At 39.8% G+C, this 24,964-nt stretch overlaps 1 protein-coding gene and 1 long non-coding RNA gene across 3 annotated transcripts in view; one reads left to right on the top strand and one right to left on the bottom strand.

Moving 5' to 3' along the window:
- DCBLD2 (discoidin, CUB and LCCL domain containing 2) overlaps nucleotides 1–12,675 on the top strand; it is a 44,544-nt gene extending 31,869 nt beyond the window's left edge. Inside the window, exons 9-16 of one of the 2 annotated variants that reach the window (XM_038182498.2) lie at nucleotides 1,204–1,328; nucleotides 5,126–5,273; nucleotides 5,624–5,797; nucleotides 6,698–6,791; nucleotides 7,148–7,197; nucleotides 8,367–8,504; nucleotides 9,532–9,986; nucleotides 10,754–12,675. In XM_038182498.2, coding sequence (XP_038038426.1) covers nucleotides 1,204–1,328; nucleotides 5,126–5,273; nucleotides 5,624–5,797; nucleotides 6,698–6,791; nucleotides 7,148–7,197; nucleotides 8,367–8,504; nucleotides 9,532–9,974 — 1,172 coding nt within the window. In that variant the 3' untranslated portion in view covers nucleotides 9,975–9,986; nucleotides 10,754–12,675. Of the gene's footprint in view, nucleotides 1–1,203; nucleotides 1,329–5,125; nucleotides 5,274–5,623; nucleotides 5,798–6,697; nucleotides 6,792–7,147; nucleotides 7,198–8,366; nucleotides 8,505–9,531 lie in introns of both variants that reach the window. The other variant, XM_027462655.3, reaches the window with a different exon arrangement.
- LOC139998650 (uncharacterized) lies at nucleotides 10,575–13,472 on the bottom strand. The gene is made up of 2 exons (XR_011803344.1): nucleotides 12,887–13,472; nucleotides 10,575–10,868 (listed from the first exon to the last, which is right to left on the bottom strand). It is a non-coding gene; the product is annotated as an uncharacterized lncRNA (long non-coding RNA).
- Between the last annotated feature and the right edge of the window lie 11,492 nt (nucleotides 13,473–24,964).

Consider the following 24,964-nt stretch of genomic DNA (forward strand, 5'->3'; position numbering starts at 1 on the left):
ATGGGAGCAGTTGCTGTGCTCTGTGTGATGAGCAGCAGGCCGAGCAAAACAGCTGGCAGCCTCCCCTTCCTGAAGGGGAATGTGGACCGCGACTCAGGGTTGCTGGACCCTCCTAGCAGAGCCTGTTGTGTTGTCCCCCAGCAAACGGACCAAACAACGCAGAATGATGCAGCCAGAGCCTGGGTTAGGCTCTGCTCCTTCACAGGGATTGCGGTGGACCTTCTGTCATGGCTCTAGTCGCTGTGGTTGTTTGCAGAGACAGCTGGATATGCTGTGTATCCAGTTCAGTCCGGGTGGCTTCATGTTCTGGGATCTGGGGAAGCTTGTGGTTCCCTGTTCCTGCTGATGGCAGTGTGGCCCACGCTGAGTAGTGAAGCCCTGAGGCACTCGCAGTTTGGGGTTAACTTCAGGGATAGCCTGCTTGAAAGTAAACCCAACGACAGTGCAGCTATCGTATCTCCTGTGCTAATGTTAGTGTTTTCTATTTTTGACTTAATTGTTCAGAGGCAATCGCTGTTGTTAGCGGGCATGCTTGCAATCTGACTAAAGTCCAAACTCAAGTTGCTGTAGGTCAAGCATGTTTTAGAATCCTGGGCTTTGAGGCTACCCTGAGACATCCTGTTTTGATCAGTTTGTGTCTGTCTCCTAATCAAATGCATGAACTGGTCCCTGAACTCAGCTGCATACCTTGCTGTTACCTTGCATACCCTGCTTCCTGCCCTTAAACAACTTAAGTTTACCTTAGGCATCGCCTCCTTGGGGACTGTTCAGATTTTACATTACTCCTCTAATTCCTCTGCTAATAACCTTCCACGAAGCTGCTTTCCGTGTGAGTCTTTCTGCAGCTCTGAAGTGTCTGCTTTAGGGGGCTACAGTTCTTTTTGGTGGTGATTTTAGGTTGGCAGCACAAAAGCAAGGAAGAGAGGTGCTATCGGCACCTGCAGGCAGAAGCAGGCCATTTTCACCAAGAAATGGGGACTAAGTGCTTATGAAGGCTATATTATGAGAATTAAAATTTAAAAGTAAAATGATTATAAAATTTTAGGAGTTTGAGAACCTGTTACCCTGAAGAAACTTTTCTAAATGTAACTGGACCAGTAGAGATTATAACTGTCTAACTCCAGATTAAAAAGTTGATATGTTAATTTTTTTTTTACAAACTGGTGACAGTCTTTGTATAACTGGGCACTGTTATTTTCACAGGTATTATAACTACTGGATCAACCTTAGCGGAGTACTACTATTATGTGTCAGCCTACAGAATTTTATACAGTGATGATGGACAAAAATGGACAGCATACAGAGAGCCCGGCATGGATAAAGATAAGGTAAAAATTACCACACATTTTCTAGGTATGTTCTGTGGAGATTCACAATTGTAAATACGGCCAATTTTGGTACAGTGAAGAAATGTTAAATAACTTTTTCAGTGTAATTTTTAATCATAAATAGCATCCATGCAGAAGGAAATCAGAAAATGTGCAGATATGTAGGGATTTGAAGTAGTGTTCAGAAATTCAGAGGTGATTTTTTGACTGTTTGGGAATGGGAATATTCTGTACAACTTCTGTTGCCAGTGGTAGGCTGCCTGGTACTGTGTCCCTTTCTAAGAAAAATAGGTTGCTTTTTATGTTTGTTTGTATTGTTTTCCCCCCAAATCAGAGTTTAAATTCTCAACATCTTCTAGATTACAGCATAAATGTTAGGGGTTGTATGATTTTCCTTCTTTCATAGCACTTTTGTTGATCTGTTGATCTTTTTGACCAAGAAGTTTCTTAGTTGTGTAACAGAACAGTCCTTGCAGAGGGGAGGTATCCTAAAAGAACAAAAAGGTATGTTTGCATGGCAAATGCATACCACAATGGAAAAAATGTTAGCAGTAAGATAGATAGCATTGTGCTACCTGTTCTTCCTAGTGGTTCAGATCAGATTTTCTTAAACAAGAGAATATTTGGAATGCTAACTGGAACTAGGATTTCTTCCTTTTTCTTAACATTCTTGGATGCAGTTTACTTCCATAGGCTTGTTGTATCGTGTACATGTGGATATCTGGTAACTTTTTAGGAGAACAAAAACCCAATCTTAAGAAAGTTAATTCTTAAGTGGTACTTTCTGGGGTTTTCTGCTCGTTTTGTGGATTAAGAATGTTTCAGAGTAGGATGTAGCAACTTGTTTCACTTGTTAAAAGTGACCCTGACTCAGGGAGCTTGTCTACTTCAGGTTTGCCTCCAAATTCTGTTTCTTGTGGTTGTATGGCCAAGGTCTTATAAGCAGCTGTCCTCAAGGAGTTATTCTTTCCTTCCTGCTCCCTGTGGACAGTCCCCAGTGTGTAGATTCAGCCGCCAGAGCATCCTGCAGGCCTAGGAAACTGCCTCACGTGCTCTGGCTCATGACAGGCAGCAGCACCTGCTGTCGTTAACAGTTCCTGAGTCTCACTCTGAGCTTCAGACCTCTGCCTGAAGAACCAGAATGGATTCCAGGTGCTGAAATAAATGATGGTACCTTTCCTGCTGTGTTTCCAACCCTCATCCTGAGGAAGTGCAAGGTAAAAGTACCATGTTGGTTAAATTGAGAGGTTTCTTAATACTGGACACAATCACAGTGGGGAAACTTAACTGAGCAGGGGTGGCTTTACTGCTGGGACTGGTCCATCTCCTTGACCCTACACATGTGCTACCAGACTGTTAATATGAAGTATTCAAGGTAAACAAATACAGTATCTTTTGCTGTTTTTTGAGTGCCCTCTTCTGGCTGTAAAATAAAACCTCAGCTAGCTTCCTAGACTTAAGCTAGGTTTAATTTATTTTCCTAGAAAACATTTACAGCTATTGCCTGTTAAGTGAGCTTGTTCTTTTCCTTGCACGTTTGTGAAGTAAAGCAAAATGTGGAGCTTGAGATTACACGTGATGGATCTTTTTTGCTCTTGGAGCTTGAGATTACACGTGATGGATCTTTTTTGCTCTTGTTATATCATTAGTTACCATGTGTGAAGAACTGTACATATCCAAAGGGCCAGCTGTGAAGGGAACTATTTAAGTAATAAAAAAAAGATTGGTGGTGTTGATTTCTGAGGCTTCAGAATATCAGATTTTTCCTCTGGCACAATCTCATTCAATACATCTTTGCTTTTGGACACAAACACATGCAGGTGTCTCCCTTTGATCCTTATACAACTGTACACCAGACAAATCAGGTGTTGCAATTCCCTGTTTTTTGAAAAATGTTTTAAATTCCTGAAGTTGTTTAGGAGACTAGGAGCTTTTCCAAAGCTTTCCTGTAGTCCTCTATGTAAATGTCTTCTAGAGGTGTACCAGTATTCAAGAAAAGCCTTCCTTATCATTTTTATCTATTTAAAGAAGGGGGAGGGAGGTTTGAAAATGCTTGAAGTGGGGAGAAATGACAAGTTCCGTTGATGTAAAAGCACAGGGGTAAGCTGAGTCTGATAACAAATGGAATATGAAAGTGATTTGCTCATCAAAAAACTTGCAGTTTGTACTGAGCTGAGGCAAATTTTTATGGGGGGAAAAATAATATATATTGAGCTGCAGGCAAAGTTAATTTACTGTCTTAACACTTGACATCAAAAAGCTTGACTGTAATGAAAGCAGTAGTAGTAAAAAGTAGTGTTACTTCGATACAAAAAAAATGAAAATGTTGGTTACTTAGTTGAGAAAAAGTAGAAGAAAAAATAATACATCACCTACATGAAGTATTGTATTTAAAGTGAGCAATTCTTTTTTTTTGTTTTTTTGTTTTTAACTAAATTGACTTATTTGATCAGTCAGTGCTTTCAATCAGGTTGACAATTACTTTGTAAGGACAAACCAAAATTCTTACGCTCAAGTGGTAATAGTAATGGGGCTTGCGTGTCTTGAGAGTGGGGATAGACACGTTATGTAGGTCATGAGGCTTGACTCCATTAATGACTACTAAGAGATTTTTTTTGGTTTTGGCTCTTGAATGGCGAGTGTCCTGGAATAATCCTTTTCTTTCAAACTAGTTGAGTATTGCAGTTGTTTATTCAAAAAATAGATATTGTAGGGTTAAAGTATGAAACACCAACAAGCTGAATTGTTCAGAAGTAGCAAGGTACTTCAATGTTTACATAGTAATGTGATTGAGCAGAAAAATCCTACATCTCTTTAATATTTATTTTTTGGGTGTGTGCTAGTAAAGTCTAATTCACTTCTTAATTCCATTCATCACGATTTGCAATATCTGCATCAAGACTTGAAGACATGATCTCAAACCAGTCCTCCTAGAAAACGATGGACTGGTTCGCTGGCATTGGTCTGGCTGTTAGATATTGTGTTAAGCAGCTTGGTGCAAAACCTGTCAGTCTAGAAGCTTGTCAGCGTGCTTATTCTGCATCACACATATGGTGACTCTCTGCTTACTGTTTTTAAATTTCAACCAGACAAAACAGTCTTACATTGTCAAATTGGCTAAGTTCTTTATATGCAAAGGCCAGCAGTGAAGGACCAGCTTTAGCTAATTCTTTAGGCAATTTCTGCTTCTTTTTCTCCCATAATCAAATGGCTTCACATGAGATTTTTGACAGACACGATTTTGCTTTCCTAACATAAATTTTAACATAGTATTTTGGTTGGAGTTCTGCTTTGTAGATAGCAGCCGCTAGAGGACAGTGTGACTACATACTGGACTTTCTTAATTCTTCCTAAGAAATGCCATAGCCATTCATAGGACAGGCCATGCTTAAACAACTATGCAGTGTGAAGGCACTGGTAAATTCCTGCTTTCACAGTATCATAATTGCTTGCTCTATTTGAAGAATAAATGACAACAGCAAGAAAGAACTGAGTTAAAATTATTTTTCAGTGCCATACAAATGCAAGATTTATTTAGCAATAGGCATTACCTGGGTCCCATCAGTACCTTTATTTGAAGTAAGGCAAAGGCTGTAGCAGGTATGTGTGTGTGTCTGTGTGTACACAACTGTTCTTTCTTCTGCATGGGACAGGGCAGGCAGCAGCACAGTTCTGGGGCTGAAATATTCTCAGGATCCTGCATTGCTTGTTTTTGCTAAATGAAACATCTAAAACAGTTTTACTTCCTTAGTTGCTATTTATTTGTATAACATAGTCTTTTTTTTCTTCTTTTCCAGATATTTCAAGGGAACACTGAATTGTACCAGGAAGTTCGTAATAATTTCATCCCACCTATTATTGCACGATTCTTTAGGATTAACCCCTTAAAATGGCACCAGAAAATTGCAATGAAAGTAGAATTGCTAGGATGTCAGTTCAATATAGGTAAGAACTGAAAACCCTTCAATTTTGCAAGACAAGTGGTGAAAGGTGTCAGTAAAGTTTATGTTTTGGGCATATTTTCAATGAGAAAACAATACTGAGCAGAGCAATCCTTCTGTAACTGCTACTGCTGAATTTCTTCCGAAGTTACTACACTTAGCCTGGAAAATAGCTCATTTCGGTGTAATAAGGTGATTTAGAAAGTATTTCAAAAGACACCAGTCACTTGCTTTCCATGTTTCTGTTTCATGTCTTTTTCCTTATTATTTATATTTTCTTGATATATTTAAAACTTGAAATGTGTGAAACTAGCCTTTCAAAACCCTCTTTTTACAAATACTTTTCTTTTAAAGTCCGCTCTCCTAAACTCACCATGCTGCCACCACCACCACCACCGCAGAACAATGACAAGAACGATGACTTCAGTGATGACATCATTCACTCAGTGAAGACATCGCTGCAGACAGATAAAACAACTTTCACACCTGAAATAAAAAACACCACGGTGACTCCAAGTGTAACCAAAGGTACCCATGCTTAAACAGCGATAGTGTTTGGGAACTGCTGACAGTGCTTTGCTATATATTGTGTGCTTTCTGAATTTAACTTTTCTTGACAATTTTCACGTGCTATAGTACACTATCAATCTTTTCATTTTAATATTTACCAGTATATTAAAGATGTATGCAGAAACAAACCCGATACTCTAAGGAATGTAAATATTACATGTAAACTGAGTTCAGCTTTTAATTACTGAACAATTTTTTTGTTAAAAAGGAGAAGTTGCAACTTGGATTTCCCTTCAGAATTAGAAGTAACTGCTTGTTATTTAATCTGGTAATTTCTCAGGACAAAACACTTTTGTCATAGCTTGTCTTTTATGGAACAGTCACATTGGCATGAAATTCAAAAACAGTCTAGCATCCTTGTTGTTTATCAAAGAAAATTGTCAGCAGAGAGCAAGGTGATTGCAAGTGTAGGCAGTGGTGGAGTGTCCTTTGGATAGCAATGGGACAGGATGGTCTAATGTCACGTGAAGAGCCAGCATAGACAAATAGTGATTAACTGCCAAGGTACTCTGATATTTCCTTCTCATAGGAGGTTCAAACTTCAGTGGTTGCATACTCCGGGGCTCTTTGTTAGCAACAAAATATATTGTTCTAATAGAAAATCTTATTGAAACTAGGTCAAAGCTGTTAATCTTGATGAGAAAACTCTCAAAAATACTGTCTGTGCATACATGTAGGAGAGATGTTAATTACTGTTTAAACTGTGAGAGCATCCGGGGGGTAGCTTAGTTTAGCTGGGTGATCCAGTGGGCTAGATGTTATACATGACAATGACACACTCTACCCAAGTAGTTTTTAAAATAAGAACTGATTTATGAGAAACTCTTGTCTGACACCACTTAATTTAATGGCTTTCAGATGTGGCATTGGCAGCAGTTCTGGTTCCAGTGCTGGTGATGGTCTTCACTACTCTGATTCTTATCTTAGTTTGTGCGTGGCATTGGAGAAACCGGTAAATGAACGGGTTAATAAAAGTATTTCACATGAACGTTAGTCTGGTGTGTGGGAATTACATAGTCTGCATGTATTGCCACGGGAACCACTTGGTGCACACTTCTGGAAGGGACTTTTTTCAGAACTATATTCTCTTTCTGAGAAACTGTTCGTTTATTTGAGTAGCTAGCACAATGAAAAGCACTTCTAAATATTTTCATTTTAAGTGCTTTTACTGAAACTTGATTTCTCCAGTAGCACCAGGCTGGTGCTTTTACTTTAAACTTGACAGCCAGCTACAGCTAAGGTGACAGTTGCTGAGCATTAATTCATCTTCTGGTAAGCAGACTAATAAAACACTTTCTTTTCTCACAGCAAGAAAAAAACGGAGGGCACGTATGATCTACCTTACTGGGATCGTGCAGGTAACAGAATGATTTTATGACATCATTTACTTAGCATTCTTGGTATGAAGTGTTTTACAAATCACAGTAATGGGCAATTTCTACTAGCAGAAACTTCTCTACTGCTGACTAGCACAGACAGAAGGGACAGCAAGCTTCCTTTCTGAACAGACTGAACTTTTCTGTTTTCTGAATTTTATTCAGAAATGGAAAATACCTCCTGCTCAAGCTTAAAGCTTCAGTCTTTTTTTTTTAGTAAACAAAGTGTAGAGTCTCTTCATTACAAGGAGAGAGGCAAAAACGATTTATGAGGAATGTTTTTATACATTTCCTAGTCATATTTCTGGTGGTACTTCTGTCCTGGAAAAAACCTTTCATGTAGTTGTATGAGGTGTGTCAAGTTTTATCTTTTTTCAGTGTCCTATTAGCACATGGGATTACTTGTATTTCCTATTAGGTATCTTTCCTGTTTTTGCTGTCCTGTGCCACATTAACTTAACATCAGACAGTTCCACTGCACAGCATGTGGTGCTGCAGCATAAAGAGCTGGTGCAGCAGTTGGATTTTTACTGTCTGTATGACTGTGCTTCCTTTTTCTGACCCTAAGCTGAAAATTTCCACATTTGTGTTTTTGTTCTCTGGCAGTTTAAGTATAACCTTTATCCTTTAGACAAGAAACCTTTTAATGGCCTTATTTTTATTTATTACATGTCAATTTCTGATAGGTCGCAGCATCATTGCTTCAGCATGTTAGTGTCATAATATCCTGTATCAAAATGTTAATGATGGATGTACTTATTTTTCTCCTCACTTATTTAAATGTTCAGTAGGTGGGTCTGTTTTAAAAAGGACATTGAAATTTGGTAAAATGCAGTATCAAAAAAAACGCTGTTACACTTCTCTGTAGAACCTCTGTCTGTGCCCTCCCCTGGGCTGCCTCATACAGCAGTTCTGTAGGTGCTAAGTACTGCAGTGGGAGCAGACAGGTTGATACGATGACAACAATGGTTTCACCTCAGAGTCTTCAGGCTGCCATAAAACATTAAAGTATCCCATTAACACAGCATCATGCAAGTACTGGTAATTGATTTGTTTGCTCACTACTGCAGAATAAAGACATGGTGTAAAACATTGTAATAGCTTTAACTACAGTATGGATTTACTTTCATTTTCTTTAAATCCATGCGAAGGATGGTGGAAAGGAATGAAGCAGTTTCTCCCTAGCAAATCAGCAGAACATGAAGAAACTCCTGTACGCTACAGCAGCAGTGAAATCAGTCGGCTAAGACCAAGAGAAGTCCCAGCAGTGTTACAGACAGAATCTGCAGGTACTTTTTTTGTTGTTTTATGGGCTATGCAATATATAGAAAAAGCCAAAAAATGCCAGGAATTTGGCTATGTTTAATACTTTTCTGGTTGCTTTGGGGAGAAGATGAGAAATGAGTAGTTCTGTATGTAAATGCATATCTTAAAATGCAGACCTTTTCAGCTCTTACCTGATTATGCTGTGATGCATGTGGATAGATACTGTCCCAAGTTCATGCAGAAGCTGAAAGCTGCTGTACTTGTCCTTGAATGTCTCTCTAGCCAAATTGACGTGCATTTAAAATAGTATTACCACATTTTCTTTATGCACAAATTGGAGATGTGGCATTTGGTTTCCTGAGCTGAGAATGACTTATATCATCCTCTTCATCTGGAAAATGAGGAATTACTGATAACAGCACATGCCCTTTACTTGTGAACCAGACATTAGAGGAAGATGACTGCCTCTGCCTTTGGTTCTGTGCTTATGTGAGGGCAGAAATATGCAGACACGCAGAAATTACAGCTTCACAGCAGGCAGAATCAATTCTCTCTTTGGCTGCTCGTCTGTTTTTAACACAGCTAGCCAGTTTTCTCACCTCCAGCTTTTGTTATTCAGATTAGCTGTCAAACAAAACCATCTCAGCTGACCACGTGCAGGCTTCTCCCCTCACAGGACAAACCCACCACCCTAGGGACCACTTCTTATCCAAAGCCAGCCAGGATAATTTCATTTACTTTTAATATTGCAGGGAAGCATGTTTCAGAAAACTTGGTTTTGACCAGATTTACAACATGGGAAATTGTAGCTCACCAGGGAAGAAGTGTAAGCCTGAGAAATCAGGATGTTGTAAGCTTAAGCTATCCAACAGCTTTATCTGTTGTGCGAAGATTTTTTTTTTTTTTTTTTTTTTGCAAAAGCACCTGGTTGTGGCAGACAGACTGACCACTGGCTTGATCTAGGATAGTAATTTCTGTGATGCTGTTGACATTAATGTGTTGCTGCTCTAAGTGTATTTTTGTTTTGTTTTATTGGTGCTTGCACCACAGAGTATGCTCAGCCACTGGTAGGGGGCATCGTCGGCACACTTCATCAGAGATCAACCTTTAAACCAGAGGAAGGGAAAGAAGCAAGCTACGCTGATTTGGACCCTTACAATTCACCGGTACAAGAAGTCTATCATGCTTACGCTGAACCATTACCTATAACTGGACCAGAATACGCAACGCCAATAATCATGGACATGTCCAGTCACCCCAGCACTCCTCTAGGCGTTCCTTCCATTTCCACCTTTAAAGCAGCAGGGAACCAAGCTCCTCCGCCGGTGGGAACTTACAATAAACTCGTATCGAGGACAGACAGCGCATCATCAGCACAGGCGCTATACGACACGCCCAAGGGGCAGATGGGGCCAGGTGCTGCAGAGGAATTGGTGTACCAGGTACCGCAGAGCGCAGCCCACTCTGCCGGGAGTAAGGAAGAACTAAGTTAGCTCATGCGTAAGGTAGGATGAAGGCAACTGTGGCTTGTTTTTAAAAGCCAGGTTTTATTTTCTAATCACACTGTTTTTATATTGTTAGTCTTAAGTAATACAATGTTGAACCAAAAGATGTGGCATTGGAGTCTGGGAAACCAGTAATTCTGCCTTTTCTTAAGCTGTATATATAATTACAGCTTGTCTCTTGCAAAAAAACATGGACTTTTTTTTAAACTACTGTACAATTGTCTGCCAGACATGAGAGAAGAATTCTTCAAGATTAGCTTCAGTAATTCATAGATGTGAATGATAAATTGGGAGAAACAACTGTTTTAAGTACAAAAGCCAATAATTTCTTGCTAATGGTACTATTTCTGAGGGGAAAAAAGCCCACAATCAGAACTCCTAACTTTCTAAAATCTGTATGTTAGCACTATAGCTCCTAAAATAAATTTTATCCTACAAAATGCATGTACAACCTTGGACTCTAAAAATAATATCAGGACTGATGGCAAAAATCCCATTAACTTCACAGCATAAACTAGTCTTGATAGTGAATTGTTATTTTGGCTTTTGTTCACAGGATTGCTTATTGTAACCTGTATGTTCCTCATATTTCTCACCATTGTTGTTAGCCTTCTAAAACTCGAGTCCGCTGCCTATACAATCCCTCTTCTTTTCTGCCTCATCTCCTTAAGCCACTCAGTCTTGACCCCTTCTAGGGATAAGGTAGGTACAGTCTAAGTTTTACAAGCAACTTACCTGACAACTGCTTTTGCGTGTTCCCTTCTCAGTGAAGGCTGCTCTGACCAGCGTCTGCGTTCGATTCAAACTTGTACAGGAAGCTGCCAGGTGTTCGTGGTGACTTGAGTTCAGAGAGGTTCCCACACCCTCAAGCAGTATCTGTTGCTGTACGTTAAGATGTGAGCATATACAAAGAAAAATATGTATATACTTTTGTGAGTGCTTGAGAAAGCACACAAATACTCTAATGGTGCATAGCTTGTGTTAATACATGCATTTAGCACATATGGTACATTTTAGCACAATTGGAAAACTTTGGCCATAGGGCTTTTCTTATGATTGTTCTTAGTACAAGTATAAAAGATTCCAAAACCTTTGCCGAGAACAATTACTGTTCCAAAGAGTGTCAATTTTAGAAGCATTTAATTGAATTTGTATCTTTTTGAATGTTCCAGTTTTCTCTACTGCAGTCAGTCTTCTACTTGAGATAATATAGACTAGTTTTATTTAGGTAATCACAAGATGAAAGCAACGTGGCTATCACTTTTTATCTTGTTAGAAAAAAGCACAGCTTTTTAACATAAACAAGTAGTAGAAAAAAATCTTAAATAGCTTTAATTTTTATTGTAACAGCACTGTTGGGAGGATGCTGAATTAATTTATAAATGTGAAAATCCCTAGCTGCACACTAGCCCAGTTTTATGGACTTTAATGGTTACTGTTTGTTTCTGTGATATAATTCAAGTCAGCCTTGTTTATTGCCCATGGACTTTACATGGGGTGGAAAACATCCAAATCCAAACTAAAATACTATTTAAGCCGACTGCCACCATGTATTTCTTACCAGTATGGGATCCTGACTTAACACTTGAAATTTTTTTGCACAGAGGCTGTATATAACTCAGTAAACCAAATTTTTATGCTCTGCTACCTTAAAACCCAATTCTACATTTCTTTTTTGATCATGAGAATGATGCATTTTTTTAGATGTGGGAGTCTAAGCCTAAATCTGAATAGGCAAATAAGGTTGGTATGCAGGACCTAGTCATGAAAAAGGAAATTCCTGCATATAGGTTGCATTTTTGGTGTTACTGAAACATTTTATGCTTGATAAAGCTAGTTTGCAATCTTTTTAGTTTTGCTTAAACAGGTAAGTATGTGCTCTTACTCATCAGTAGCAATTATGACTCTGAAATTACCTGATTTTATTTGAAAAGTGCAGAAAGCTATGTTTGCACCAAACTGTGACACACTTATTCCAGCCAAGTCAAGAAACATTTAAAGCTTTTAGGCTTAGAAAAAAAAATCTGCCATAAAAATGAATGGATATGTTCAAGTCAATAAAATTAACACTCTTGGAAATCTGCATTTAATTTTTACTGTAGGCCAGATATGGTATAACTGTGGGTGTACTGTAGACTAAGATGGTGTTAGAATTAAAGAGTTTCTGTACAGGGAGTTACTTTCAAGCAACCAAATGCAGTGTCATTTCCTGAGCAGCATAAGCTGTTGACTGGAATGGTTGCTTTAAGAATGGAATTAAGTTCCTTTTCTGAAAGAAATGGGTCTTGTGCTTTGCTCCCTGCTTTCAACTTTGATCATTTTATCTTCTAGGGCTAAGATACATTTGAATATTGAACATTTGGGTTTAAGATGTATGCTATGAACTGTTGAACACTGATTCCCAAATGTAATTGCATGACACACCTAAGGTTAGCATTTTCCTGTGTGCAATGCAAGCAGAGGTACATTTAATGGGTCTCTTTTTTACATGTGAAGACATATGGATATAAAATGTATTTCAATCTTGTTTGGCTTGAGTATTCTCCCAGAATGTATGTTCTTACCTCAGCATGTATTGTAGTTGCTCAGTATTTGTATATGTTGCTAGAAATTAGACTGTATAAATAGTGAGTTTTTTAATGTATGTTAAAAAGTATTTTAAATAAATTGTACATACGTATCATGCTCAGTATGTCTGTATTTGACAATCTACTGTCAATAACCTCTGGTTTGGAAATGCAAGGGTTATTTTTTAGCTATGATACTACATCTGGGCCATTCCCTGCCTCCAGGACTGACGTTATGCTGTTTCCTGGCAGTAGGTGTAGGTAGCAACCAGGCAAAGAGGAATCCATCCTCGTCATGTCACCAACCATTAGAAGCAGTAAACTGACGCTTACCAGAGCTCTCCTCGTGGCGGAAATCTGCTGCTGGGACAAGCGGTATTTGCAGGCAGGCTCTTCCTGGAGTTCGCTGCTGGCAGAATGCTGGGTCTGTGCTACCCTCCAAAGACGAGTTGAGACACCATGTAGGCAGCTGCCCTGGGTTAGTGCAAAGAGAAGATCAGGCTCTGGTCCAGTGCAACCTGCTGCTTAGGGGCAGAGACAATCCCTCAACACCACTCAGCAGACCACCCCCTCTGTACTAGCAGTCAGCCAGACCATAGATATTTTCCAATTACTGACAAAAAACCTTCTTTTGCTTTCAAATTTTCCATTCTTTACCTTAATTCTTGCACTACAGTTCCTGAAATAAGATTTTTTTTTTTTTGCAAGTACAAAGTTATAATTGGATCCTAAATGGCTTAGTCTTGAGCTTGTCAAATTGAAATACTCCTTGCACCATTACCAGCAGACTATATCAAGCCTCCCTGTATCATGCACTGGCCACTATTCTAGGAGGCCTGATCTCAAATGGGACAGGGAACTGTGTAAGGCAGAACGCATGCTATTTCCTTAGATGTCTCTGCACCTTGTTAAATATACATTTTGTGGGAAAAACAACTTACCTGTAATAAATGCTGTTACTACAGTTTGTGCTGTCTCAACTTCATGTTTAAGGTTTTTCACAGCTTGGGTAAAGGCAGAAAAAAAATGGAAGCAGAAATGCATCTAGATTTCTGAAAATGTTTGTTTCAGAATTAGCAAACATCCTACTATTGCATACCTTACAGTGCATGCAAGACTCCTGAAATACTCATCTTTTATTTTTTTGTTTTTGCTATGAGGTAATAGCAAAAGCTCAGAAGTGCTTAAGTAAGTTAAAAGGCAAAGTATTCTGTTCACTACACAAACTGCATTATTTCTAGGGAAAAAAAGTTCCCCAAAACTTAAAACCTTTAATGTAAATGAAATTTGTCCATTAGCCGTAATAACACTGAGTATTCACATTTGTGCTGTATTGCTCTATACTGAGAACAAAACATACCTTACACCTGCAGTAAACTCATCTCCTCCTGCACTGGGAATGTCTCTGCAAGCTGGAGGAAACTCTTGTAACTCTACTGCACATTTGAGCTTTCTTCTAGCAGTGAAACCTCAAAGAAAGAAACACACGTTACTCAAAATGTGTGATGCTGGCCTGTGAGGAGAGTAGCAATAAGGAATTTTTAGTGTGTTTAAGTGTCAACCCTGGAAAGGCCAGCTTGGTAAGTTGTCACATCACACTTTCTCTTAAATAGATCTTAAAACAGTTATTGATAATGCAACTAAATATACCATGGTTCAACTTCGAAATGCACAGCTATTAAATATTATGAAACCACACAAATTCTCATCCGAAAAACTTGAGAAAACGGTGTTAGTTTTCAGCACGCCATGTTTTTTATACCAACTGCTGGTGCTGGTGCCTTGCAAAAGGGAAAGAAAACGTTGTTTTCACAGGTAGTGACTACTGCACATGAAATTGGAAGGATGACTTCTAGCTGCATTCACATTTAAATGGCAGAAGCAACTTCTGTCTGCATGCTGAAACTATTCAGAATGACTACACAAGCAACTCTATGATCAAATAACAGTGCAATTCCTTTTACTTTTTTACCTTTGTATGTGGCTTTAAGGAAGGCAGGGTTATAACAGTCAGGATGCTATTGGCGAAGAAAGTTGAAGTGGAAACCTACAGTCAGGTTTCACGCTAATACAATGCAGCAATGCTTCTATTCCAAGTGAACAGATCACGCAGAAAAGATTTCCTCAAGCAATAATTCTCTAATCTTGCAGCTTGCTTGCACTAGTGCATGTTTGTCAGACAGTTTATTTATGGCCTATTATAAAATCTTACGTTATTTCTTAAGTGCCTGCAGGTCACTTACCTTGCTCCTGAACAAGGCGCAGCTTCACATGGTTGTAGCTCTTCCAAAGCAAGCTTCTGGTGACAATGAGATGAGTGCCAGAGACCATTCTGCTCAGGGAGGCTCTTCCACATTGGACATGTCCTAGGACACGATTCTTTCTGAAACAAAAAAAATAAATACATAAATTGAGTTTTAACAGCAGAAAACAAAACCAATGTTTTGTTTATCAAACACCTGATATGCATCTAAAACAGTTGATAAAAATGCATGGACAATTGGGTCAAATTATTTCTTAAGTCACAGAAGTAGGTCTGATGCAAACCATTCTGAAGGTTTAATTTTGAAACACCTCAAAGTAGATTCAAAGATATGTTCTATACTGCTTAACCTTCATAAATCCTGGTGGATTTTTTTCTGCATTAAAAAAATTTTAAAAAGCAACCTTGTTTCTGCAAAAATGGCTTTGTCGGGTCACTTTACCCATCTCTGAAATAGACCACATTGCTAATATGGGTAGCAGCTGTAAGCAGGATTTGGTAACAAAGTTAAAACTCAAGTTGTAAGTGACTGTAGTAATTGTAAGCCTTCCTATTAGTGTCTCACCTGGGAAGTGGGATGTCCAGCCAGCAATGTGACTACCTGCTGCTACCGGCTCCATCATTAGTAGTGACCCAGGTGCTGCACCCGGAAGCTGCTGTGGCCTCTCTTAAGTGCATCAAGCACCCAAGTGCTGAGGGAAGTGCTGACCTCACAGCCTGGTCAACAGAACAGCCAAACAGCACAGCGACACACACTCAGACAATCAGGATATAGGTTTCCTTTGCTCTCACAAAAAGTCCTCAGCTGGACTAAAAAATACCACCAATGAGCTGCTGAATTTTTTTGTACCAATAATCACTTCATTTCACATTAAGGAAAAAAGCAACTTTCAGAATTCACCCTATACAGCTTATCACTCAATGTGAATTAGTTTTTTTACCATTTCTACAAACTTTTTAATTTTCTTCCATTGTATCAGTAGAAGAGCCATAGCCTGCAGTACGTACCAATATAAACTGCTGCCGTGCAGCAGGAAGCATTCCTTTGGGTTTCTATCCCCAAGCCATCCACTTTAAAAAGGAAAAACAAAAAAAAAGTGCTCTTTCAAGTTTGGCTGAAATTGGCCTTTGACTTTTGGCAAAGAAAAGGCAGAGCGAATAGTGCAGAAAGTCTCAACTTGTTCAAGAAAGGACAATACAAAGGATTTGAAAATACTGTGGTAAGTCAAGTAGTTCCTTTAGTACAAGCAAAGCCTAAGAATGCAGCCACCAAGGCTTCTTACAAAGCTCCTCGGAAAAGAAAGCAGGTGGAAGAGAGAGGAAAAAAGTGCAGTGGAAGATATATCTGTCACAATGCACATACCGAGTCTGCATTAATAGTACTGAAAAGCTGGTTGCACTCCCTGACATGTCAACAACTGCAAAATCCTGCAGTCCTGATGGCCATGGAGTAGTATCAACATGGATGGCATAAAGAGTCAACCTTGTTCACCAGTTAAATGACATTCTTTAGCTGCTAAAGTCATGAGAAAGCTATCTGTTTTGCATTTCGTGAAACAAAGAGACAAGGGAAAGAGTTTTTCATAGCAATGATTAGGAACAATTGAGGAACGGCTACAAAGAAAACAGAGCAGAGGGAATTTTAAATGATGAAGACCTTTAACATAGTACTTTTGTAGCTGTTCAAGATCAAAAGGCAGACAAGTTTCACACATACCTCTAAGAGGCAATAAGTAAAGCAATTAAGAGCAGGGTGCAAACAAACCAAAAAGGCCAGCAGTATTTTATACTCCTTCACACTTCAGAGAGAGAAAGCAGAACCTCACTTTTAGCTGGAAAACTCAGTGCAGGCAGAAGACTTGAGAATTACTTTAAAACCAGATTGGTCTGTCACATAAAATACACTGCAAAGAAACTGACCAGAAAAAAAATATTTTTTTTTTATGGTTATCTACAGTTCAAATTCTACCACCGGTGACTGAAAAGATCTTGTCAAGATCATTTGGTGCCTATCATGGCGAGTCAGGTACTTGGAATGGTAACTGTGTAAGGAAAGCCTTTTCTTACAAGAAATCAGGCTGTTACAGAAAAACACCAAAATTAACAAATGGTGACTGTCTCACACTTCTCTGCCTCGATTAAAATACCAATGTCATGCATTTGGTTTAACATTTTACCAGTTTCACTCAGGCTTGTTCTGGCTGTAGTTCATTCTAATAAACAGTATGGCTAACTGAGCAGTAACAGTGGAGGCTGCAATAGACAGAATCTACTTTATTTATTAAGTTAGAAAAAGATGCCGCCACATCAGGATGTATCCTCTGGAAAGGGGAAGCAACTAAGCCTTCCCTGGAGGCGTGCATCCTCCAGGCTGTGGGGTGGGACAAGGCACAAGGAGAGGAGCTCCGAAAGGGGCCCTGCAGTTCAGCCAGAGCCCACACAGAGCAGCAAGTTGCTGACAGGCACCACCACCTTGCACAAGTGGTCACCAGAGCATCCAACAGGCTGGAGAGTGCCAAACCCAGGCATTACGGAAACCAAGCCTGAAACCAAGCTGAAGCCTGAACCGAACTGAAACCTACACTACAATAACATACAGGATTTATCGTGTCTTCATGTGTTTTGCCTTAGTCACTTTATTCTCTCCTTTTTAAGTTGCTCCAGGATTTTGAATTGAAAAGCCCTTCTGCTCTTTAGGGAGCTCATGGGAAGTGGAAGTCCAAGAGAACTCTACCCCATCACAAAGCTGCTTCAGAATTTGCATTCAGAAACGGATAATTTACATTCACTACAGTCTTGCACATAACGATACCTTAAACAGAAGTGCAGAAAGGCATGAGAACAGTACCTGTCTTTAACTGCTAATTGACGTACTGTTCATTCTCACGACACAGCAGAGAAAATGTCTGGGTCAAGGGACCTTTGCTGAGGTTCACGATTTGCTTGTAGCTCCAGCTGTGAAGACTAAGTAGTATTCTGTATCAGATATAACAGCATTGTAAAACACACACACAAATGTAAACTCACTTGGACATATGGAAGAGGTATGACAGAATACATTCAGGACTCATTCAGGATTGCAATTGCAGAACAAAACAAAGAACATTCTCCAGACACCGAGATAAAATACTGCAAACAAGCCTCTGCCTTTTTGTTCAGATTTTATGACAACAATTTTGGAACAAAAACTAAAATGGCGGAAAAAATTGAAACCCCAGAGGATGTCCTTAAACTACATATATTAAAACGAAACTTAATCCAGTGTCTCTTTCTGTGCAAGATGACTGCTCAATTGGAAGTAAAAACTTGTATTCCTCAGTGAAGCTCAAATGTTTCACAACTTTAAATGGTTTCCCAGCCCCAGTTTCATGCAACAAGAAAGCATTAAACTGGTCCAAAAACTCACTGATGTACAAATGTAGCAAAATGAGGTTCATAGCTCTCAGCCCGCGTAACAGCATTTTAGCTACGACCCTTGAAAAGTCATCTTCCTTCAGGAAAGCATGCAAAAAAGACCTCCTGTCCTAAGTTGTAGCTGGTACAATAAACACCATATAAATCAGCATGCACCACATACAGTATGCAGTGGGTAAATTCTAGTACTAAATTCTAGTGGGTAAATTGCACAACAGAAATATTTTAGAGATTCTTCCAGTAATAATAATAATTACTAGTGAAGAGCAGCCTTCCAAACACTGACAAATCCTTCACAAAAAGCACATGCCGAAAACAACACTGTCCAGCAATATTTCTACACAGGAGAGGAAGATGGAACCATGTACACAAAGAACTGTCTCCTCCATAAAGCAAGGAAAAATGTTGATTATTAAACCAAACTTCTCTCATAAAACTACACCTCCACTGGCAGTATTCCCACTTAAAACAGTGGCAGATATTAAATTTGTCCGCATTGAGAGACTGAAACCATTATTCATAATTCCAAAAGTTTTAATGATTTTTGCATCTGCATCAGATTTTAAACGCATACAGTCATGAAATGAATAGCCACATGATACTCAACACTAATAATGTTGCCTGCAAAATCAGTTCCCAGTGAGTCAACCTCAAAGACCACTCTAAATACAACTATATTAGTATTATCAAAACCTGTGTTTACTTCCACATTTGACTTTTTATAGGGCATTTGTATGGCTGAGTTAGCATTATATAATTCAAAAAATATTTTTTGCATAGGTCATGATACCAGCCTTCCCATAAATTCAAAGATAACCTCCCTTAGCCTCAGCTGTAAATGATGTCACTGGTTTTTCATTTTCTGTAATGCCAACAGCACTTTGGACATCAAGAGACTCTAACATATGTTGGCATAGCTAATCTTTTTCTTTAATATATATTTGAGACACTTGTTTTTTGCTAAGTCTCCACCCCCAGTGACTTCTCTGATTTATCAGTCTGGAGGATAGGTGCATCACAGTTCAAATGAGTATGCCCAACTATACCATTGGAATCCTCCTTCATAAATAACCCACAGCTTTAAAAACTTTGTCTAGTGATGAATTACTTAGTTGATACAAAGAGAGGAGGGTATGAGGAAGCTGTTTTCCTGGTGTGAACAATGCCAATTTATTTCACTTTTGGGATGTTTTTCTGAAAAATGATTTATTTTTGAAACATCAGTTTTCTGCAGGATCTCTGGTGTGGGACTTCTCAGAGACAGCAGAATGACACATGGAATTCCAAATAGCTGTATGTCCAATTTAACACTATTTCAACAAGGTTGTCTTTTTTCCTTTTGTGTTACAATGTAAGATACAATTGAAAAGCTATTTTCAAAATCTGCAATTCAAACACAGGTATTTCAAAATATCTTCAAAGAGCTAAGAAAATGCTAACTTGGTATTCCTTTTTACATGTCTTCAGACTTCGATCACATAGAAGCTGAAATGGTTTGCATGCCTTCTCACCATGAAGCTTCACATAGAAGCAAATAGAAATTTAACATTAAAAAGCTAATCTTCTTTACCCTGTCATCTATAAACAAATGCATGAAGAATGTATTTACAATACTTGTTGACTTATTGTCAACACATATATATTAGTATGTAGGTACACATTATAAGTAGTTCTATTTCAAGGTTGTGCTACAAAGTTCTGAAAAATAAAAACAAGCCCTTATTTTTACAGAACTTGAGGAAAAAGAACACCTGAAACAACATTTTTTTCTGCATAAAACACTTATATAAAAATGCCACTGTCTTACTCATTTTTTTCCCTATACGTTTGCAAGCCAGTTTTGCCACAAACTCGAAGTTTATTTCTTCATAGCATTGACAACACCATGGAAACAAAACAAGCAGATCCTGTTACTAGCTACTTTGAGGCTGATTAGCAAAATAAGATCCTGATTTTATAATCTAAATATGTAATGGTGAATGCTTATAAAAATCCCTACTGAGTCAGACTTAAAAAAATATTTTCCCATTTAAAGCTATAATTACCCACCATCAGAATTCAGTTGATTTTGTTTTCATATCAAATAAATGAGGTACTGTTCAGTTCAGAACATCATTATTTCTATTAAAAACATTTTATACTTTTATTAGCATTATTAAGATACATTAGTAGTGTGTTGTTTCATTAATAAAAGTATTTTCAGATGAAAGATATATTCAAAAGGCCTTAAAAATAAGTGAATCAGAGACCTCTTGGATTTTCTACTAAAAATGAAAAAAATAGTAAAGAGCAAATGTCTGGCCAATGCCAGGATCAATCTAGCATTTTCCTCTCAGGCACTTCATTGACCAGTGAGGCTCACCCATGGTATGTGTGAACTGAGTTTGGAAGGAAGCATACATTTTTTAGGCTTACAAAACAAAACAACTTCCCTGGCTCTTTTCTAGTGAACAATAAACGGTGCCCAAATACGCTTCGTCCATATAAAGGCATCTGGAATAGCTAAAACAGATGCAGACATGTTGACTTAGTGATGCAAATCTCAACCTAGAAGATACCAGATTAGATGTGGTGTGTTGGTTGTGCTCGCTTGGATGCGGTTACCACATTGCATTATCTGTTTACCAGGTTTTCATTTCACTCCTTCCTAGCACATGGCTGGCACTGAGAACTGGTACTAAACTAGATTGCTGCAGAAATGGACATTCTTAAGTTACTCCTGTTGCCACTCATGATTTGAGAGTCCCTAAGCTTGCAGCACAGTGGCTGTTTGTACATTAGGTCCGATCCAGCTGTTTCAGGCCGAAACACACAAAAATTTTTTTTTTAAAAAAAACAAAACAACAACGCAATGCACGTGACTGTTCACAAACACAGCGTATCGAGGCACGGTTGACCCAACACTGGACCTGCGCACAGTACCGCTCGCGGCGCCCGGTACCCACGGCCGCAGCGCTAGTGCACCAGCAGAGCTCACCCGCTGCCTCAGGCGAGGCGCAGCCCAAGCTCCCCTCACGGCTCCGCAACGCCCAGCTACCGGCCTGTCCGAGCCGCCCCCTAACATGGCGGCGGTCCCCTGCCGCCTCAGGCACCACTCCACGAGTGACCGTTACCGCCGCGCGCCCTCAGCTTCTCGAGCCCCCATTGGCTACAACCTGCACCTCTCCTCCCGCCCGCCGCTCTCCTATTGGCCGATCGGCGCAGGAGCCCGCCCCCCGGTCGCCTGCACGGGTGGCGACCGCGCGAGGGAGCGACGGCCGGGGGCAAGGGGCCGCTGGGCGGGCAGGCGGGCACCGTCGCTGCCCAACACAGGGCTCCCCTGCTGCCCGTACCGGTACATTTCCGTCCCATTAACAACGGGCACGGCCGCAGTATGGTGCGGTTTTGGACAAAGCCGGCATCAAACAACCACCTTTTCCTAGTAAAAGAGCAAGCGGTTTTACTCTTAGCACAATAAAGTCTGAAGAACAAGTACTTCAACACAAAAGACTTCCCTTTTTGCATTAATTTCTAGGGGAATCATGCTCAGCCTGCACGTATCATCCTTACAGTAACGTCTGAGTGAAGTTTGGCTGAGGAAAACTTGCCAACATGTTGGTATTTATAGTGGTAGCACCTATGAAATCTGTAGGGTAAATGCAGAACAAAGGCCCCCTTGGTTTCCCACTGAGGGAAAGCCTCCAGGAACAGCTCTGTAAAAACACAAAACTGTCCAAGTCCCCCCAGCCATACTGAATGCTCCAGCCCTGACCAGCCCTTAAATCTCCTGCCGTGGGCTCACACGCAGCCTTCGTCAGCTTCACAGGTTACCACTACTTGCCTTTCTTGGTACTGTGCTATTTCAGTACCACCATCAGGCAAACAAACTACCTGAAGCAGAAGTGACCCAGACAGAGTGAAGACAGCATTAAAAATACATGGCTCAGTCCGCCTCGTCACTTACGAGCTACTGGTCCACTTCTTATAAAAGAAGCACAGCCTGGGTTCCAGTAGAGACAACTCCATTAACTTTGGTACAGTACTGAAACTTTAAATTTATACCCACCCCATAGGAAGGGAATATTTTTTTAATCAAGCAATTATTGAATCAAAGGCATTCCTGAAAATAATCAATCCTTCGGAACGCTAGGAACACTTAAAGTTACACCTGACATATTTTTACCTCATTTCTTTCTACAACATGTTCACAATCACCTCTTCAGTGTTTATAAGAATTCCTGACAAAACAGGTAAGTTTCAGGGCAACCCCCAATTTTAAAAGGTAGTCTATTTACTTACATTTTGTGAGACATTCCACTGCATTTCAATCAAAATCCTGAAAAAGCCAAAAATGATGAAAGTGCCCAAAAGGCTTGTGCACTGTCTCCTAATTTTCTTACCTCCCTTTGAAAAGCAACTCTTGACCTTTTTAGCTAAGACTTGGCTTTCCGCTGGTTGCCTGAGGTGAAGTTATGAACTCAGAAATCTGAATGATAAATTCCTCAAGCTACAGCCTGAAAGTCATTGGCACAATTACAATTTATACATCTGTTAAGCAATTCTTGTATTTAATTCATTTTATCAGTAACAAAAATATGCAAAGATAAAATCTTATCCATAGCTTTACTTCTTAGCTCATCAACTTCATTCAGGATCAATGCCTTTTTTTATGATTAACTGCAAAGCCAGAAACGACATGAGAAATGCATGAAGAAAGCTTGTCGAAATACCTTGTGATCGTTGCTAGATCTCATAAGACCCAGCAATTGTGATCTTATAACATGGAAATTTGCCTGTAAATACTGGATTTTTTTTTTTCTTACCGAACATAGCAAAGAAAACCTCATGCAGTCTGCAGTCAGGACAGAGATGGCTGACACCAAAATTACACATGAGCACAGCCGATGCTTGTCTGTTCTAAATTCTCATCTCCAGCCCTGGCTCATTATCATCAGAAGATAAGACTAGGAAAGACCTTAGATACAGAAACCTCACTGCTTTATAGGCTGTCTAATTCTTGTAATGTTTGGCTGATTACTCACTGATTATTCTTGCGCTATTCTTTACCTTTAGAGATTTTAATTTAAAGTAACAGTGTTGCAATCAAAGTAACACATTGAACGTAGAACCACGGTAAAAAACAGTAAAAACTGAATCAAGTTTCACAAAACTGACAGTACTCCAAAAGACACTTTCTGTGTAAATTCCATTTGTAAATAAAATAGCAAAGATCTGAACTGAGATGGGTCAGCAAAATGTAATGAGGTAACAAAAGCATTCATGCCACACTTGATTTGTCCATAGACTGCTGTTCTTAAGACCATACATTATTTTATCAGCCTCCACAATAAACTGCATGCTGCTAATTCACATAGCACTGCCCTGGTGCTCTTCACACTCCCTTCCCTTCTCTACCGTTCTGTAATTTATCTCTGCATGCAACTCAGACCACTGGCTAGGTCCAATGCATGGCGAGCCATGAAGACGTCCTGAGAGCACACACCGATTTCAGCGCAAGGCCCTGGAGGGGTCCCAAACGCCGCTTGGACGGCCCACACTTGTATGGCACAGGCCAGCGAAAGCCAGCCCATGCAGGAATGTACCCTCTTTACACCACTTGAGACACATCCTGCCACCCACCAGGATGAAGCACCACCAGCATCAAGTGCTAAATCACGGCTTCTGCTGGTACTGGGGGACACGGCGCTGCTGTCCCCTGCTGCTGTGACAGATTCCTCGGCACACCCGCCAAGGGGAGGGGTGTTATGAGCTGCAGATGTTATTATTGTCCTGAGCTGTTGTGAAGTCTCTCTCTGCACTGTCTAATAATAAAAATAAAATAATAGCTGCCACGTTGTACCTCAGAGGCAGTGACAGCAGCTTTGTACATGTCCCCCAAATGTTAACTTGTTATGACAAATGGGGTTATGGGCAGGGTTAGTCACTACTTCCCAGCCTTTTCCTTTTAACCACCCCATTTTTCTTGACACATTTCTTCTTACAATGCGTTCAGGTTCACTGTTGCTAAGAATACAGTCTGTCTAAAGCCCAGAGATTGATATAAGCAATCCGAGAAACCTCAAGAACTTTTAACCTAATCTTCGACCCTGAATCTCCCGGTGTTATAACTGGGTTTGCAGAGCTGTTAATGGAACATTTTCTCATGATGCACAGGAATCATGATGGTGAAACGGCAGATAACTTGGGATAGCTGCATCTGACACAGTAGAAAACCTCATTTTTTTACAAGTTGTATTTTAGTTGTTTCAGTTTGGAAGGGATCATTTCAGGCACTTTAACGCAGATACAATGGCTGCAATTGCATGGGAGTGTAACTAAATGACTATTTTTTGATCCGTACCACTACATTTCAAGTAGTTTCTTGTGAACTACTAATTCTGAAGGAAACATAAAACAACAAAGCAAGGTGTTTCCAAAATGAACCATACTTCCCCTGGACCTGCAGCTACTGAGGGAGACAGGTGTTTAAGATGGTTCATTGAGAAGCTCAGCCAGCTCCTGCCCCCAGACTCTCTGGCACCTTGGTCACCTTTCCAGCAAGTCCTGGACCTGGCTGCCATTTCAAATGCTGCCATTTCCAAAGCACAGCCTTGCAGTAGGTGCCTAAAAGTCTAATCCTGAGCCCAAGAGAGACTTAACAGCTATACAGCCTCCCACCTAACAGTAACGGAGAAAGAGCCACCTGCAATCCTCTCCCAAAGATACTTCTACTCAAAATCGTGTCGTGTGTTCAG

The sequence above is a fragment of the Anas platyrhynchos genome, chromosome 1 (assembly GCF_047663525.1).
Source record: "Anas platyrhynchos isolate ZD024472 breed Pekin duck chromosome 1, IASCAAS_PekinDuck_T2T, whole genome shotgun sequence".
Classification (NCBI taxonomy): domain Eukaryota; kingdom Metazoa; phylum Chordata; class Aves; order Anseriformes; family Anatidae; genus Anas; species Anas platyrhynchos.